Source organism: Ceratotherium simum, chromosome 3 (assembly GCF_057802395.1).
Source record: "Ceratotherium simum simum isolate JZ-2026a chromosome 3, ASM5780239v1, whole genome shotgun sequence".
Classification (NCBI taxonomy): Eukaryota; Metazoa; Chordata; class Mammalia; order Perissodactyla; family Rhinocerotidae; genus Ceratotherium; species Ceratotherium simum.
This window is the reverse complement of record NC_141902.1, coordinates 25,151,853-25,171,552: the sequence shown is the minus strand read 5'-3', so window position 1 is coordinate 25,171,552 and position 19,700 is coordinate 25,151,853. Positions and strand designations below refer to the sequence as shown.

Genomic DNA, 19,700 nt, shown 5'->3' with positions numbered 1-19,700 from the left:
AGAATATTTGTGAAGGTGATTTGGAGAGTACTGTATTCTATAAATAAACCCCTACTTTTTGCACTCTGCTTACACTGCCTAAGAGATACATATTTCACTTTTCACCACTAAAGCATACTGAAACAGATGTAAATGTGGAAGCACACGCTTAAGTTCAATATCTAACAAAGCGCTTAATGATGCAATTCCAGGAAGGCATTGTGTCATAAGAGCGGAACCACCTGTAACAATTAAAGGATTAGTGAAGGATTACCACCAGCTCCAGGGGAAAGACAAACGACCATCGTTTCCCAGGGTTGTCAGCACTGCCTTTGTCATTAACTTCAATACACTTAATGAAAACATGGGGGTAGATGCATAGTTGCAAGTTATCAACTCCAAAAGAGCTCTGCACAGAGGACTGAAGGAAAAAAAGAATTTTAATACCAACAAAGAATAAAAACAAAAAACAGAGCCAGAGGCATAGGAAGGAGTGGCATGGAGCTTTTTAATTTGGAAGGCAAAAAGATTACACTTAATGCAAGGCAGAGGTCGTGTTAACAAATGCTCATTACAAAGCTGTTCTGACATACAAGCCAGGGATCCTCTCTGGGCTCTCCACCTGCACACCAAATCAGAGGCGGTAGTAACTATAAATCTGAAGAAAATCCACGTGTCCAACAAGCTGCCATCTCAAGAGCTCTTCTCCAGGGGAAATCAAAAAGTGAACCTAAAAGAAAGCAACAGAAAGGTAAGAAAAGATATCTAAAGTTTTAAAAATGTCCCATGATACTACAGACAGCAAGGTCCCCATGTTTAGATGTAAATTCTAAACCCACGAAGACAGTTAAGCGATTCCCAAATTCTGGACAGTATTTAAGACAGGCTAGAACAACCAGAACAAAGCAAATATTTTTCACAGAACATTTTATAGAGGTATCCATAAAAATTAATGTTCAAATCTGTATTCCAAGCACAGCAAGGCAAAACTGACTTGGAACTGTAGACATGGGTTCTAACTGCAGCTCCACAGTTAATTAGCTGCACAACTTCCCGCAAGTCACTGTGACCTCTCTGGGCCCACAAACTCTTTTGAGGTGAGGGGGTTGCAGTTTAGCCTAAAGAGCTTTTCTGGATTTAGAAAGCTCATAAAGCACTAAATTCCAGTTTTGTGGGGGATGGAAGAAGGAAGAATTCAAGAGAGAAAATAGTGGAAAATTTCCAATCTCAGATTTAACAAAGGACCGAAACAGAAGAAATAATTTTATTCTCATTTAAAGATAAGGTTATTTTTGGCAAGAAGATGGAGAACAATTCCAAGAGAAGTGGCCACATTGCTGCTACAGTCAGAGGGGACTGGGAGCTGTGAGTCGTGAGCTAGAGCCCCATCCTGCAAACACAGGCTTCCTTTCCAGTCCCCGCATCCAACGTCCCCCACCCCCCCAAAGCTGCCCACCTGGTGTGCTCCACTATGGATGCGGCCAGAAAGTGACCCCTTGGCCCTAGGGCCTCCAACGTCTCTAGCCATAAACAGCCAATTTTCCTGCAGAGTGCCATAAAAATGCTGTAATCTTCTATGTGAGTCATGACTTGAAAAACGTTGGGGAACATTACCTTTCAGAAGAGCTGGGTTAGGCCTGCAGGTAAAAGGGCACCACCTTATTCTGTGTATTGGTTCAGGTGACCGGAGATGCTAGCATCAGAGCTTAAAGGAAAGCTCTTAGTCTTCCAGCCAGAGTGCTTTTATTTCCCTAACAATGGTATTTAGAGAAAAGCCACATAATTGCAGAACATTCCTGCATCAGTGGAATTGTGAGAAATGTGTAAAAGACAGAGCAAAAACAGGGAAGAAAAAGTGTTCACAGTGCCAAACAAGAACAAACAGACCTACTAAAACTCACCTATTCACTCTATCAAATTTCTTAAAGCAAACTCTGACAGTACACTATGAACGAAAATAACACATCAGCTTTAATGGTCAAGGTGAGAGAGGACTAGAACACAGGGCCATTTCAGTGAAGAGCTTTGACACATTTAGAATTTTAAAGAAATCCTAGTTTAGTACAAAAGCCAAGTTTTGAGACTCTATGATATTAAAACATTTAAATCTAAGACACTGGGGCTGGTCCATCTAGAAACAAAATTGACTCATGAGAGAAAGTCTCTTTGATAGTGGTTTTCAGAAAATTCTATTTACAAAGACCTGCTCCCTTCTTTTAAGGCAGAAATATATTTACCAGACAGTATCCTAAAAGCAGAGGTTCTAAGATTCTTTGAAATGTCAGTTCAACAAAACTGGACTATTCAACAGCTCAGAAGAATGGTTTCAACTGCTAACCAGGGTTTGAAGGTTTCAGGAAACTGACTAATAAAATTTCCTCCCGATATTGAGACATGCAAAATGGAAGACACCTACGGAGAAAAGTTAGCACGACTTCTTCAGTCTACCTCACCCATGCAGAAAAGACAGCGCCATTTGATCAGTCTGTTCTAATCATCTTAAGAGAAAGCAAGGCACAAACACAAAGAACTGTTAAAAATAATTACTCTCTGTATGGATACAAAAGATAATGCCAGACAGGGTCATTTCTACTTGGAATCTGTATTCTTCTCCAGCACCATCTCTATTCAGACACCAGCACTGAGCAGATACGCTCAAATACTGATTTTCCTTCAAATCCATCTCATCCTGGATCCTGGTCACCAAATTAAAACTGAAATTAGAGAAAATGTGAATCAAAGACCACTCTACAGAAATTCTAGGTTCAGAACTCAGTTTGAATCACTACAACTTCAGATAGCAAGGATCGTATATTTTTAAAAATGAAAGGAGTTTTAGACATCAGCTAGGCTGGTCCTCTCATTTTATAGACGAGCAAACTATAACCTAAGAGTTTGACAGATCTGTCCTGAGCTGTGCTGTCCAACACCATAGCCACTAGCCACAGGTGACAATTTAAACTAAGTTAAAATTAAAAATTCAGTTCCTTGGTCACCTAGCCACATTTCAGATGTTCAATAACGACAAGTGGCTAGTAGCTACTATACTGGGTAATGCAGACTTTCAACATTTCCACATTACAGAAAGTTCTATTGGACACCACTGGTCCAGGGTCACCCTCTCTGGATCAAGCCAGGCGTCCTGATCTGCATTCTTCTGCATTTCTTCTGGATCATATTAAAGATGACTGACTTTGTAAAAACATTTTAGATATCCTGTCTTCATCCTTGATTACCAACCTCTTCTAAGTTTTTCCCATTTAAAAAAAGCAAGTTTAATATTTTTAATGAAAACTTGCTAACAAAAAGACGCACATATTCATCATCCAAAAGTATTCGAACATAATAGAGAGGAAGGAATATAAAAGTTTGGAATCAAAAATGTCTGTTTTCAAGTTCCCACTCAGTCACTTATTAGTTCTAGGGCCTAGACAAGTCAACTTAAATTTCACCAAGGTTGGGCCAGCCCGGTGGCTTAGCGGTTAAGTGCACGTGCTCTGCTGCTGGCGGCCCGGGTTCGGATCGCGGGTGCGCACTGACGTAGCGCTTCTCCGGCCATGCTGAGGCCGAGTCCCACATATAGCAACTAGAAGGATGTGCAACTATGACATACAACTATCTACTGGGGCTTTGGGGGAAAAAATAAATAAATAAAATTAAAAAAAAAAAATTCCCCACGGTTTAATTACCTCCTGTGTAAAATGGGAATACCACTATTTCTCTCCCTCCAGCATACGGCGGGCAATGAGGATCACATGGGTTAATGCACGTAGAAGTGTATGTGGACTATGAGTCCTGCAAGCCTGGTAATGTGCTAACTGTAAAACATTTTACAAATGTCGTCCAGTTTTGTAAAAGGCCTCATACAAACATTGTACATTTGTTATAGATAGTCACACTTTAACTTTCCACCTCCTGTGAACGGATGATGGGAATCTGATAATATGGATAAAAAGCAACAACTGAAGAAAAAAAGCAAGAAGGAAAAAAAAGCAAAGCTCAATTGAGGATCCACACAAACAGCCCAATCCTCCTCAAACACAATGGGCACTATCAAGAATTCCATTAATCAGAGGCTTTAACAGCTGCAAGAGACTGATGAGCATTCAGGCCAATCCCCTCACTGTGCAGATGGGGAAACTGGGCCTCACAGACAAGCTTATTTGTCCATTCAACCAGTTAACAGAGCAACATCTACAATGCAGATGTCATTCCATTGTGCCCACCCCATCGCCCCTCGTATGAATTTTTTCCTTGGCTTCTTTCTTCCACAGCACTTTCCACATCTTAGCATCCACGCAACTAATGATGTAACTATTTTATATAGCATTTTCTTGCAGTTGAAAATGATTTATTAATGCATATACTCATTCCATAAACATGCACTGTGACTGTTGGCCCTGTGCTAGGCCCTGAGGTCCCTCTCCTCAGGGAATTGAAGAGTCCACTGGGAGAGACACGAAAGCGTATGAATAGTTTCATAACAATGTGGTAAGTGCCACATTAAGGGCATGCAGAGGACCCAAGTAGCCCTGAGAAGAGGCTCCTATGCAACCCGGGGGTGAGATGACCTGTAGCAGGAATCATCCAAGCTGCAAGGATGGAGAAAATAAGGCAGGAGTTAGGGCAGCAATGAACTTCATAAACACAAATCTACTTGATATTATCTCTCTTTTTCCTTTTTTAGGTAGCTTTAAATGAACCAAATATAAAATAGAGCTCAATCACCAATTAGAGAGTCACCAATTTTTTTTTTAAGTAAACAAAATAAGCAGATTCAGGTTTTAAGAATAATAGGTAAAGAATTAATCTCACCCTCCAACCAGGGGGAAAAGGGGTTGAAAAAAGATTATAATGTGCTTAACTCAAACTATTTTTTACAAATTTAGAAGAGCTCCCTTTTTGAGACTTATTTGGCGGCTAGACTTAATATACAGTGAAATATCAAAGAGAAAATGAACTAAAAACTAAACAGCCCCTCAACAAAAAACTAAAGATAATTGCCAACGGAGGGTCATGTTGGGAACAAAAACAGGTCTAGAATGAACCAAAAAGGGAGCTCTTAAACTGACAAGAAAAGGAAATAAAGGGAAAATCTGTGGGTCTTCATGCACATGGTCTTCCCTGTGTAACAAAACCCTGGGGCCACTTTAAGGTTGCATGCCCTTTGGTGCCTAACTCGACACTGCCCACTTCTGGCCAGAACGTAAAGCAACCCCCACCCAGCTTCTAAGCCCACTTGGACCTCTGCTGCCCTCCTGTGACTAGAAAGAAACTAGATTATATCACAAAGGTATCAGTGGTTTCTTCCCCCAAACTCAACTTTCACGCCTTGTAGCACATTTTCCCAGCATATGAAATGTACAATCCACTAGATGGCAGCAGAGCCTAAAGAATAACATTTAGATTCTCTTCCAGAGGTAATTTTCTAGATCACTGTACTTTACTGATAAATTCAAAAAGCCAGCAGCAATTGCGTGTTTGTAAATAGTACTGTTTATCAGAGTTATGTTCTGCACAGCCCTGTAGCCCCCTCGCTCCAGCCAGGATTAAACACTATGAATATTAAAGACCTGTAGGAGAACAGCTTCCATTATAAAAACAAAACAACACTAACAAGGTTTTAGCACAAGCACTTGGCTAACAATCTCCCCCAGGCTGGGCACTCCTCCAAGTTCAGGTTTGTCCCTTTGTGCCTGGTTCACTTTCCCTCTGATCCAGGGCCCAAGTCATCAGGAATTTTCCTTCCCAAACTCTGACTTCATGTAGCTATGTCCCTCTTTTCTTCATTTCCCTTCAGAACACCTGAGATAAGCTGACATCTTTTGAAAAGAATTTCACAAAGAGACACAGAAAAACAAAACAGAAAATATTTACAGATAATATGTAAATTTTTAAATATTCACATCTAATGACCTTCTGTGCCACACTCAATTTCCTGCACCTAAAGGCCAAACGCTGATCATTATTTCAGGTGTGTGTGGATTCTCCCAACTCAGAAGCTCACTAGCAGCATTTCTCACTTTTGCATTTCCATTTTTATGAAAATCTAAAAAATATGATGAGTCTGTTCTTGACCACAGGGATAGTGTGGGAGATCAAAATTGGCCACCTCAAAATATGTCTCTTTACCTTGATTATTTTCTCTGAAGGAGATTTGAGCTTCCCCAAAAACTGCCTAAAAGCAATAGACTGGGAGAATCCTTGCTAAGCCCATTCTTATCAAAGTTCTGTTTAACGGAAATCTTCCATTTGTAAGGGTATCTCCCTCTCTGTACCAGGAAGAAGGGGGGGATGACCTTATCTCTAGAAACTCTTATCAGTGCGGAAGGGGAGGACTTAAATCTGCATACTCTTGATCACTGTGCTTTCTGGTCATCTCCCATGGCTGACTCCCTGACCCCTAACATCCTCCTTTGTCTACCTGAATATGCTATCTAAGGTGAAAACCTTCGCCATTTGTCAAGAAACTCAGTTTCCCTGGTTTCTCCCATGTATACATATTATAAAGCCTTGTTTGATTTTCTCCTGCTATTCAGTCTCACATCAATTTAATTTGTAGCCCAGCCAGAAAAGGACCCAGAGTGGGTAGAGGATAGTCTTCCTCCCCTTCAATAGCCACCTATAACCAGTGCTGCCAATTAAGCAGCTACCTTTTATCACAGGGTTTCTCAAACCACCATCTTTGGACATGTTTTCAGGAGACCACAAAGTCTGAAGTTTGGAAAAGGTTGTATTAATAGAGTTAGGTTTTAAATTAGTCCTGGCTGAACAAAACTGCCATGAAGGAGTTCAAGTCTTACAGCAGAGGGAAGGAACTGGAAAGTGATTCAAAGGAACTTCATCTGAATCTACAATGTTTAATTTGTTCAAAATCTGTTAATTCCAGGTGGTGGATACATGGGTGTTTGTTGTACCATTCTCTGCACTTTTCCGTATTTTTCAAATCATCACAATAAAAGCAGAAAAAAAAAAGCATAGTAATAAGGGGGAGGATGGTGATGAAATAACTGTGCTAACTTTTTTTTTGGTGAGGAATATTGGCTCTGAGCTAATATCTGTTGCCAATCTTCCTCTTTTTGCTGAGGAATATTGACTCTGAGCTAACATCTGTGCCAATCCCTCTATTTTTTTATATGTGGGACACCACCACAGCATGGCTTGATGAGTATTGTGTCGGTCCACACCTGGGATTCGAACCTACGAACTCCGGGCCGCTGAAGCTGGGCGTGCGAACTTAATCACTACGCCAACAGGCCAGCCCCTGTGGTAACTTTTTAAACACATTTCTTTAATTCTGCAATTGTCAAATACTTTATAGTAAACAACCTTAAGCATAAATGGGGTATAAAATTTTTTTTTGAAGTCAGACTGGATTACCAGACTTACTAGCTATAAGATTTCTAGCAAGGCTATCCTCATGAAGTTACTTTGAAAATAAGACACAGAACGAGAAGCACTTAAAACCTGGCCCACCGTGAGCACTCACTATCTGTTAACTTCCATACTTCTCCTTCAATAAATTTATTTTTTTAACTCAATGCCATTTGCTTTTGATCTGCCTTTTCCAGAGTAGCTGCTGGTTTTAAACGTCACCCCCACATTCATGCAAGAGCAGTACACTGTTTCTTCTTTTTATACCCAACTCTCAACGTACTTGGCAAGTATGGAGAATATTCAATCTGTTTTGTTCTACTCTCTGAGTTGGTATAAATATTGAGAGCTCACTTGGAAACTATTTTACAAGTGTTTTGGCACCCTGCACATAGAACTGAGTTAGAATCACATAAAAAGGGCAAATAGACGTATATTTAAAAACTGAGAGCAGGATAGTATAGTATATACCAAATGAAGGATCTCTGTGAAAAACCCCCTGGGCAGTCCCCCAGAGAGAAGATTTTTCTATGAATATACTCTGTAGAATGATTTAACACTGCAATGTGGGATTGGAAGATTTTGCTGTAACTTGGGCCCATAATTCCCAGCTGAACAGGTGGCCCTAGGTTGTTAATAGGGTCTGCAGTACAGTTTCTGCCGAGCCTGCTTTTTTGTCTCTGTTTTTGTCATAATTTTGAAATATGAAGCTCTCTTCAGCAGAGTCTTCCGCCAATCACGACAACCCTAGAAAATAATTTTCCGTGATTTGGTATCTCCCTGAGCCTAGAGAACATTCTTGAAACCTTTGCTCTGTCCCCTTCTTAAGCACACACATGACTCATCTGGAAAAAATAACTTTAGAAATCTAGAGTAAGGCAACCAGAAGACTTATGACCTTTCCAGCAAGGTTACTATCAGAGAGCCAAGAGTCACTCAGGATGTTTGCAGGTGTAAGGAGGTCAATGGTGGGTCAGTTTTCTAGCTGTACTCGAGGAGTTATCACTGCTCAGACACCTCGTCTGCTGCCTCTGCTCCCAGATGACACAGTGAGTGGCTCCATTCTCTGGACTCCCACAGCACTCTGTTCAGATCTTCAGTGTGCCTCTAACTATGCTGTATTTTAACTGCTATGTTTACTTCTCCCTTAGAGATTGTTCATTCTTGAGTGTAGGAGCCACATTTTACTTTTCTTTGTATTCCCAGTAACAAGGCATTGACTGGCACATGGAAGGGGGTGGGGGACAACTTAAGTCCTGATCTGGTCTCTAAAGAGTTCAATCGTATTAGAATAGTAGAAAGAAGTGGTTCTCAAACTTTTTCACTGAAATAAACCATCTCTGTCAACTTATCATTACCAAAAATGAAACCTTACCTGAACTAACAGAACTGTTTTTGAGGCAATATCAATAATGGAAAGGATTTATGTAACATTATAAGTAACTGATTCATTCATGCCAGAAATTGAAGTATAATCACTGTCACATGACTGCATACGCTTTGTACATGGTTGCTCTAAGTCTTGTGTTAGCTTTTTGATTAGTACAAAAATGATATCTCTCCAAGTAGCGGCAGAAAGAGGTTCGTCCTTAACATTCCTAAGTTTCTCTTTGCTCTACCACCAATAGCAACACAAACTTTTGTAGTGGAAAAGCCAAGAAAAGAGGGCATTCATTCATCAGTAAGCTGCATACGGTCCTGGAAGAGCACTGGGCCAAGGGCACCACTGGACAGAGGCCCTACTCTGCAACCACTTAACTATGTGGCCAGGGCAGGCTACTGGATTATTCTGAGCCTGTTTCCTCACATATAAAACAACAGTATTGATATACAGTTTGGAAAATACCACATACTTCTTAGAGCTTCAGGATTCTGCTTGGGAGGGAGCGACGGAGGGGAGGTCATACGACACATGAAGGAGAGGCCAAGCAGAGAGGGCTTTTCAACCTCTGTGAACCAAAACAACTTCGGCTCCACTGCTGTTTATTTACTGAGATTCTATATGAGAGTTTTTTAGAAAAAAGGAGCTCTACTGCTAGAAAAGGAAAAATGGCAAATGAACCAAACGACATCTCACCCTATACTTTAAAGTCTTCTCCCAAGCTAATCCAACTTCTCCATTTATTTCTAGTTGAGCACATATATTATTAGCAAATGGCCACAGTCATTCATTCAGCATATACTGGATGTCTTTCAAGTGTAAGCACTATACTAGGTACTACGAGGACAATGGTCCAGCATTTAAAGTCATTTGAGATCAAAATCAGAAAAAAATTATAACGCAAATCTAAAGACAAAACTACAATTTATGTCTCTTCCAAGATCTTGGAGTTATTTTCATGGAGTTATTGGTGCAGAAATTAATGTATTAGCTACAGGCAAACTCTCATTTTCTGTTATCTTAATGATTTGCAGAACAGTGAGAAGAGAAGGCAATGACCAAGAGCGGCAGCACTGATGAATCATGATGATATTAACGCATACTCTGCAGAGCGATGGAAAATTCTGCAAACGTCTTATCAGCAATATACAAACCTTACCAACCATGATCAAAACGAGCCCCATCCAATTTCTATTTCTAAAATCAACATTTGGGACAAGGACTATGACCACCACTTACATTCTTCTAGTCTCCAACTCCTGAAGTAAGTAAATGGGAATGATTCAGCCAACGAAGTTCATGACAACAAGGTGCAGGATGGTGCTGGCAAAGAGAAAATCAGCAAAGGCTCGCTCTGGGGAGATGCCTTGGAAATCCGCTTTGTTCTGTGGGTTGATCTGTATTCTCAGGCAAACTGTACAAGAAGCAAAACACAAATATGATTACCTAGAAGTATAAAACAAATATGACTGCTAAAGAACACACACATACTCTATGACCCAACAATTCTATTCTACAGAAATGATGCATAAGTGCATCAAAAGGCATGTACAGGAATGATACCCGTGAGAGGCCCAAACTGGAAATCATCTAAACATCTAACAACAGTAAAATGGATAAACTGTAGCATGTGCATACAACAGAATACTATACAGCAATAAAAAAGAACTTCACAACATGGATGAATTCTACAAACATAATGTTGAGCAACACAATCCAGACACAAAAAGTACATGCTGTATAAGTCCATGTACTTTAAGCTTACCATGAAGGCAAAACCAATCTATGGTAATACAAGTCAAGATAGTGGTATTTATCTGTCACAGGAGGGGTGACTGGGAAGGTGCAAGGAGGTGGCCTTAGGGTGTTGGTAATGTTTTATGTCTTGATCTAGGTGGTGGCTAGATGGGCGAACTTAAAAAGGCAAGTTGTACACCAAAGTTTTACATTCTTCATTGTTTGTTAAAGGAAAGTTAAAGGAAAAAATACGACTTAGAGTTAGGATAAAAATCAAAGGCTTATGCAGAAAAATATATGTAACCAAAAAATCTTTAGAACTCTGTTAACTCTTAAGTTTATAATTGTACCTAGATTTGAAAGTAGCTGACGCAGTAAGGAAGGGGCTGGTCTCAATGACAAAAAATTATGAAAATGTGAATTATTTTCTAATGGAATGTGCATAACATTGGATAGCAGAGATTATAAACATAAGATGCTTATCCAGAAGGACCTCACAGTTGTAGATAATCTTTGATCTCCAAGCTGCTCGTCTCAAAAAAAGCAAGAACCCTAAGCTACATAACTTTGAGAGAGAACTCTCCACTGCCACATTCTATACCCTTGAAGAATCCAACACGATACATCAGCCAGTCACCATCTGACATGAAAAGGAAGCTCCAGGAATACACTTTTCTGAAATATCTTTATGCCTGTGATAATGATTACACTACTTAAGAAAACCCAAATTTGCTTTGGGCTAATATCCATTCCATCACTACCCAAGAGAAGGCAACAAACTGAGATCTAACCCAAAGGTCAGTAAACTACCAGATTACCTCTCCAGAATCTATCACCATGGCAACAGACCTTCATTATGCTTAAACATGTAAACACAGCGGAAGCACCACTGATATTTTCAGGCACCTGGACCATTCAAACTCTGAAGGACTCTGACTGAAGCAAGGGCAAGCAATTAACATCCTGCTGTGCAGAGTACAGCTTGGTTCATCCATTTGGGAGAGCACGTGGCAATAACTATTAATATTTAGAATGTTTTTACTTTTTGACTAAGGAATTTATCTTACAGAACAAAGACATGCTAACAGCATGTTTGTCAAGATGAAAAAAAGTGAAAACGGGCCAAATGTCACCAAAGGAATTATTTAAATAAATTATACTAGACATGCAACGAAATCCCATGCAATTATTCAAAAGAATGAGACAAATTCTCAATAGGTTGACAGTAAAGATATGCAAGGTATATTATGTGAAAAAAGACAAAAAAATTATTCCATTCCATATTTCTCTTAAAAATATATATAGATGTATATACAATTATTTTCTCATTTGTTTTAGCTGGCATCTAGGGAAAAATGTAGAGAAATAGTACTAAACTATTAACAGTGGCTATTGGGGTACAGGACAGCGGTAGAGTAGTGTTTCGGGAAACAGGAGGGGACAAAAGAAGAGAAGCTCCCCATGAAGATATAGTAATGAATTGATGTGTTATCATTATCATGATCATAGTAACCCAGTTATTTCAATGACAACATAAGAACCAGAGTCCTAAGGAGATGGAAAGGACCTTGGAGGTCATAAAGACCAACACCTCATTTGATGCATAAAATGCCCAAGAGGTGGTGGGGTGGGCATGCTGGGGGAAGCTCCATGAATCACCTGGGAAGCTTTCCAAAGTACACTCAGCACTTCCAGAATCTGATAAGCCATCCCCAGTTGGAGAATTACAAACCTTCCAGAGTCTGTGTTACCGATAGGGGTGTCATACCCCTCAGATGCACTGGGCACAAAAAAGGCAAAGAACACCTGTTCAAACAGCTCCTCCACAAATGACCCTTCAGTCTCCCCCCAGCATTTCCAAAGATGGAAATTTACTACCTCCTGAGGCAGCCTGCTCCATTATAGCAGTTCTAATTTAATCTATCCCCTTAAACGTTCCTTCACCCAGCAAAATATTTACTGAGCATCTACGATGTGCCATGCATCACCTTGAGTGCTGGGAATATGGCACAGAGCAAGACAGACAAGAGTCTGGCTCCCAAGGAACTTACATCCAATGGAAACATAACAAACAAAAAAACAAATAAACAAGGAAATATACGTGCTATGAAGAAAATCAAACAAAGTAATAAGAGAGTGACTGGGAAGCTATTTTTTATTTGGTGATCACAGACGGCTTCTCTAAGAAGGTGCTATTTAAGACCAAAACCTGAAAGACAAGAGCCAAGCATGCAAAGATCTGGGGGCAGAGCAACACACGTAGCAAGAACAATCTTGACACGCTGTAGGTACAACAGGCCAGACTGACCAAACTCTAGTGATCAAGGGCAAGAGGGAGACAAGGGCCAAATCCTGTGGGGCTTTATAAGGCTCAGTAAAGAGTACGGATGTAGTTCTAAGTGCGATGGAACATTTCAGAGTTTTGAGCAAATGAGTAACATAATCTGATTTACATTTTTTACAGTTGTTAGAACTGCAATGTGGAGAATGGTTTACAGAATTAAAGAGGCAGTGGAATCATGTAGGAGCCCAAGAGCTCACGTAAGGTAGTAAAAATGGACATAAGTGAAAAGATCCAGGCCATGTTTTAGAGAACACAGGGCTTGCTGATGAAATGGATGTGGGAGATAAGAGAAACCAAGGAAACCTCCTAAATTTTTAGCTTCAACAACTCTACCACTGTTGACACTGTGTACTGACTGGTGAAGAGGCAGATGGCTGGGCGGGAAGGTTCAACCCGGAGGTGTGTATCAGACATCAAGTGAAGATGTCAAGTGGGCAGTTGGTTTACTAATTTGGAATTCAGGGGACAGGTCAGAACTAAAAATATAAGTGTGGTAGTTGTAGTTATAGGGGTCTAGAACCACACCCTCAGACAGATAAGCACCTAGCACAAACAGTAGGAAGGAAAAATCAATGAGGTGAGAAGGAACAACCAGGAGAGTGTAGTGTTGCAAAAGCTTCGAGAAGAAAGTATTTCACACATAAGGAAGCAGCCAACCATGTTAAATGCTAAATGTTGCCGAGCATTCAGGTAAAGTGAGGCAAACAGCTACTAGATTTGGCAAGATGGCAAGAGCAGTTTCACTGGAGTGGTGGGGACAGACCACCACCAAGTGAGTTAAGGAATGAATGGAAAGTGAGAAAGCATAAACAGCAACTGGACTATTCTTTCAAGCAATTCTGTGATGACAGAGAAGAAACGGAATGGTAGCTGGAGGGGAATCTGAGGTCAAATGGATTTTTTTTTTAATTGGACAACATTAGAGCATGTTTGTATGATGGGAATGATCCAGTAGAGAATGGAGGGATGGCTGCAGAAGCTGAGTCCCTGAGTGAGCAAGAGAAGACTGGATCCTCTACACAAGGGAAGGAGTTGGCCTTTGACAGAACAGGGACACATCACCCACCATCATGGGAAGCAAGTCAGGGCAGCGGCAGAGGGGCAGATGGGTTGCTGTGATTCCTTGGTGGGAAGATGAAACGATTCCTGGCTACTTCTTTTTTAGTGAGAAAATAAAGCAAGATCATCAACCGAGAATAAAGGAAAAAAGGAAATAAAGAAGAAAGTGAAGAGAGAAGTTATGAAGCATATTTTGGAACAGCAAACATACCAAGAAAGTATTATAGGACCACTGGGCAGGACTGAGCACCCATCTGTGTTCCTATTCTCACCAATACTTCTCCATCACAGCACTATATCCATATTTACTTGTCTGTTATCTCCCACTAGATTATAAACTCTGTGAGAATAGAGACTGAACCAACTCTGACGACCTAGTGGTTAAAGTTCGGCACTCTCACCGCTCCAGCGGCTCAGGTTCGCTTCCCAGTCAGAACCACACCCATCTGTCAGTGGCCATGCTGTGGCAGTGGCTCACAGAGAAGAACTAGAAGGACATACAACTACGATACACAACCACGCACTGGGACTTTGGGGAGGGAAAAAAAAAAAAAGAGGAAGATTGGCAACAAATGTTAGCTCAGGGCAATTCTTTCCCTGTCAAAAAAAAAAGAGAGAGAGAGTAGAGACCATGTCTGTGTGTTTTACGGTTGAGTCCTCAGTACCCTGGCAGAGAACCTGGCACATAATTGCTCAGTATTCCTTAAATTATTATAGGCATGCTCACAATTTAACTTATACAGTGTTAACCACTGAGAATGCAGAAATGAAAAGACAGCCCCTAGCCTCAAGGGGTTCACCTTCCAGAGGGAAGATAGACGTGCAAACAAATACAGCACAATATCAAAGTGCCAGGTCTCTCTCTCTTACACACACATACACACACACACAAACACAAGGTGAAACAGGAACATAGGAGAAAGACCTAAATCAGCTAGCCAGTCAAGGAAGGGTTCCAAAGGGAAGAGCACTTGAGTTATCTAAGAAATGAAGGAATTTTCCAGGCAGTCAAGCAAAGATAAAATAGCTTGAGACATCACGGCATGTTCAAAGAATAACAAGTGACTCAATGCTGGAGTATAAAGTACAGAGGAGGCAGAGGCAAGAGATGAAGCTGGAGAGATGGGCACAACCAGATCATGAAAGAGCCTGTATGCCATGAAAAAAATTTTAATTTTTCTTTGGGAGCTACAGACAAATGTCATGCAGGGAGTGGCACAATTAGATTTGCAAGTCAAATCAAACCTACAAACATAGTGAAAGATGGACTGGAGGGAGAGAGACCAGAGGCTGGGAGACCAACAAGGAAGATTACAGTAGTCTAGATAATACATATTGAGATCCTGAGTTACCAAAGATGAGGAAGTAGCAATGGATATGAAAGAGATCTAGAAATGGGACTCTCAGGCATAAGGTTGGCAAATTTCCCATCTCCTGGATAGCAGTTATGGGAGATAATATAAGGGCCTATAAATCTTATAATTTCCAAAGAAATTTTGGACCCCAGTCCACATAGTCCAATAGCTCCCATGAGACAGAAAACATTCCAGATTAGGCCTCCTTGCCTTTCAAACTGCTTTTGGATTTGTAAACTAGGGTGAACAACACTATTTTTTTAATCCAATTTTGTTTCATATAGATTAGAGAACAGAATAGACCAAAGTTGTGAAATGACTTAAAAACTGATTTCAAGCTCAAAGACTTATTTTAAGGACAGTCTTAATGTGTTCCACTTATCCCTCCTAACAAGCACTTTAAATGAGCAGAAAGAGGGATTTCAGTTAGGTAGAAAAGGAAACTAGAAAGGCTGCCAACACAGGAATGTTACTCTGAAAAAGGGACAGATGTCCTCCTCTAAAGACATCTAACCACAAGACAAACAGCTGCTGAGGACGTTTGAAATCTGTCTGAAGAAGAAAAATATTCTACCTCTGACGTCTTTTTAAAGCCTACTATACTGTACACTGTTGATCCAAAAAAAGATTTCACAATGGGATTTTCTACCTCTGGCTCCTTCTTGAAACCACAGGCGTGTTTCCCAGTCAGGAGGGAATAGAATAACACCAGGCTTTTTTAAAGCGTGGTAGCATTCTACATTGGTTTAAAACATACTGACCAATCTCCAAAAAGCATATGCTAAATTAACACATGCAGAAGGAATGGAAGAGAACAGAGTGCCAAAAAGAAATTAGGGAACCAGACTAAAGAACTTTTCCCTCCAATTCATCCTACTCGCTAACACCAATTTTAAGTCTTTCCCTTACTCCAATTTAAAAAAAAAAAAAAAAATCCTTAGATGCTTTCCTATCACCTACAGGATAAAATTCAAATTCCTTGGCCTGGCACTCAAAACTCTAGCATCCAGCACTACCGAATCCTTCAACATAATCTCCTACACTTCCCTCTTAGCCAAACAGGCCTCCTCCCTTCTCTTCCAACAGGAAACACAACACAGGGAAATCAGAAAACCCAGCACCATAAATAGGTACAAGGCTTCCCTTCCCAAAAATCTGAACAAAGGATAAGCTCCAAATTTCAAAATTCCCATTAAAATCATTCTCCAGTTGAGGATCTGGGCTAACAAATGGCAGAAGAAGCAGGATTTAGTAAGGCCAATGCTGTCAAAGAAATGCAAAGGATACCCTTCTGTGGCAACTATGAATTGTCATAAATCCTTTTTTTTCCCCAAAAGCGACTTTCACTTCTCTGGCCGAATTATTTGTTATCTAACAGTTTTGGAAATCTCAATCCCCCATATTGACTCCACTATTTTTTTTTTTTTGGCTGGGAAAGGTTCTCCCTCAGCTAACATCTGTTGCCAATCTTCCTCTTTTTCCCCCTCCCCAAAGCCCTAGTACATAGTTGTATATTCTAGTTGTAGGTCCTTCTAGTTCTTTGTGAGCCACCGCCACAGCATGCCTACTGACAGACAAGTGGTGTGGTTCCGCGACTAGGAACCAAACCCAGGCCACCAAAGCAAAGAGCTCTGAACTTTAATCACTAAGCCATCAGGGCTGGCTCTTGACTCTACTATTAAAGTGTCCATTCACCAGGCATTCTCTTCATTGACAAGCCATTGGCTTCTCACTGGGGAGAAGGGGAAAGAGTCTGCCAATTCACTTTTAGCCACAACTGTCTCAAAAACAGGACTTGGCATAAGGAAAAACTATCTGCTTAAAAAACCTTCTGGCTTTACCACACTAATAACCTACAATTAGAGTCCATAGCCACTCTTCAGCAAACTACACTCTCCCATGTAGCCCTGAGGAGTCACTCTTATGAAGCCACCGTGACTTCATCAGGGAGAAAGCTTCTTTTTCTTAATTGGCTTTCAGGCTCTGCCCTATTCCTACTCTTTCCAGACCTGGAAGACAAAAATCATCAAACAAAACTCACCAGAGGTTCTCAAGATTCCTTCTCCTGTCTAGCTAATAAAATTCTTAGTCACAAACTGTATTTAGGGGGAGGAAGGGAAAGTCTAGAGCAGAGAAGGTGGTGTATCTGATGATGGTAACATATCAACACCTGAAGGCCACGATGCTGCCAGACAACCACATCTTGGTCATCTAAGACAAAATTCAAAGATGGTAGTGAAATATCCCATTAACAGGCTAACTGCACTCCACACTAGTCTAGTGCACAAGTCATGGAGTCCTTAGGCTTATTTTAAGTTCTGAGAGAGAGGGAAGATAGAGTATCTCTGGCATGAGTCTGAACTAGCAATCTGAATGCGTAAGCATTTTATAGGTCTATAACTTTAAGCTGTAAGGAAGTCTCCAGACAATTCTAATGCTGTATTTTGTCTGTGCCCCAACTAGACTGTATCATTGAGGACAAGGAACATGAGATACCTGATGTATCCCCAAAGCTTTTACCATAATACTTTGTATTAGATTCAAAATACAATTAATGGCCTGACTGATGATGAACATGCTGAAAAAAAAAACATGAATCCTGGCGTGTTTTCAAAGTCATAGAGCAGGTGATACCAGTGCCTGGAAACGTCCATGTTGCGGTAGCCGCCTATAAACTGGACCTGCTAACACTCCCTGGGCCAAGCCTGCACTCAGTATTCATTGAATCCCTGTTGAGCAAGGAAGGTCAGACTTTGGCAAAAATTTACGAAGACAGTGAGCCTTCATTAAATACGGCAGTCTACAAGGCATCAAATGCTGGGAATCAGAAATAGTAAAGCTAAAGCAGAACTATGTTGAATAAAAACTGAGTTCAGGATAGTGAGATAACAATTTCATCCACAAGAAATGATTAGGAGCAGATAAAAGTCAAAGTCAAGTAAAGAATGATTCAAGAAGCAAAGCACCTCTATTTATATGTCTTACACTGTTCACTGAAATGCTTCACTGAAGGTTAGTAGTGATTAGGCCAAGGTGAGAGAGATGCTTCAGAGTTGGGTTTTCCATTTTAAAAGTCTACCAACTCTAAAGGTGTGTTAAAGCTAAGAGAAAGTTGGAATGCAGTTTTCCCTGGACCAATATAAAGTGAAGTGGATCACCAGGTTGAGCAGCAGGATGAAGGAAGGTAACGGTTTCTTTCGAGATTTAATTCCACCTCCCAGGCGGCGGTTTGGTATTAAGCATCTGACCTCTCTGAGCCTCAATTTCCCCATCACAAAAGGAGGGCAATGCAGGCTCCACTCATAACTTCCCGAGGCGGTGGTCTGACATAAAGGAGAAGGGTACTGTGGGAACAAAAGCAGCGCAAAGTAACACATTATTATTGCGATTACTTAGAGTCATTACCCGCTAGGATGAAGCTTCCCACACAAGAGATGAAGCCCGAGAGAAAAGAGTTGAAGGGGAAGGTCCCCACGAGGAGACAATAACCGAACTGCAGCGCCCCGGTCAGCAGTATATACAGGAGGTACGCGTCCAGCAACTTCAGACGCTGAGGAGTGGAGCTCAAGTACTCTTCTAAAAACCGCGAGATAACCGACACTACCGACGCCGACATGACTACTCGCTCGGTACTCCGGCCCGCGCTCCAAGCTCCCAGCAGACCCCACGACCACACCGGATGTAATGCCTGCGCATGCGCACCGCTGAAGCCCAGCTCCGCCCTCCCCGATTTGCCACTTTGCGCAGGCGTAGAGGCAGGCCAAGGCGTGAAACCACTAACGCGCAGACGCAGAATATATCTACAGAACGCGAACTACAGCCACAAAAAGCTAATGCGCCTGCGCAGTGGATCTGTCCCAGGGCTGGGGACGTGTACTCTTTTTGTCCTATTTCCGCTGCCAGGTTGATACGCCCACAGTTGCTCTGGCAACAAGATACTTTGGGAGGAAGAGGGGGAGAGGTTTTACAGCGTACAGTTTAGCTACCCGAGGGTTCCGACTCTGGTCCGCCAGCATCTTCAAAGATTAACTGGATCTGCTTTGAGGCAATGCCTGGCGCTCCCGCGGTTCGCTACTGGCTCGGCTCTACTTCTGTTAAGGGCTCTGACTGCAGATGCCTGTCCCGGACCATAGAGCAAATCGAGTTCCCCCGCAGTGAGGACCAGCGCGGCCAATCACTTTGCCGGCGCCAGTTTAGACTTGGTTATTGACGGACGGAGGTGCGGGGCCGAGGGAGGGACCTTGACCTCTACCCGAGCTGGACTCAGGATCTGGCCCTGGGGGCGCTTACAAGTAACTTCTATAGAACCTAAGCCTGCAGGTGTTCTGTACATTCAGCAAACATTTATTGGGCGCCCACTCGGGGCGACGTTGTGCTAAATTGTAGGTGCCCTCGTGGGAATCAGATACAGTCTTGAAAAAGCCGCTGCTGACGGAAGGGGAGGGTAAAATGGGGGAGGAGGGAGAGAACA

General features: G+C 41.5%; 1 protein-coding gene across 1 annotated transcript; it reads right to left on the bottom strand.

Moving 5' to 3' along the window:
• Positions 1 to 467: 467 nt before the first annotated feature.
• On the bottom strand, positions 468 to 18,899 carry DAD1 (defender against cell death 1). Its single transcript, XM_004421261.3, has 3 exons — positions 18,635 to 18,899; positions 9,974 to 10,148; positions 468 to 709 (listed from the first exon to the last, which is right to left on the bottom strand). Exons 1-2 carry the CDS (start codon positions 18,843 to 18,845, stop codon positions 10,018 to 10,020), a joined length of 342 nt encoding a protein of 113 aa, XP_004421318.1. The 5' UTR covers positions 18,846 to 18,899; the 3' UTR covers positions 468 to 709; positions 9,974 to 10,017.
• Between the last annotated feature and the right edge of the window lie 801 nt (positions 18,900 to 19,700).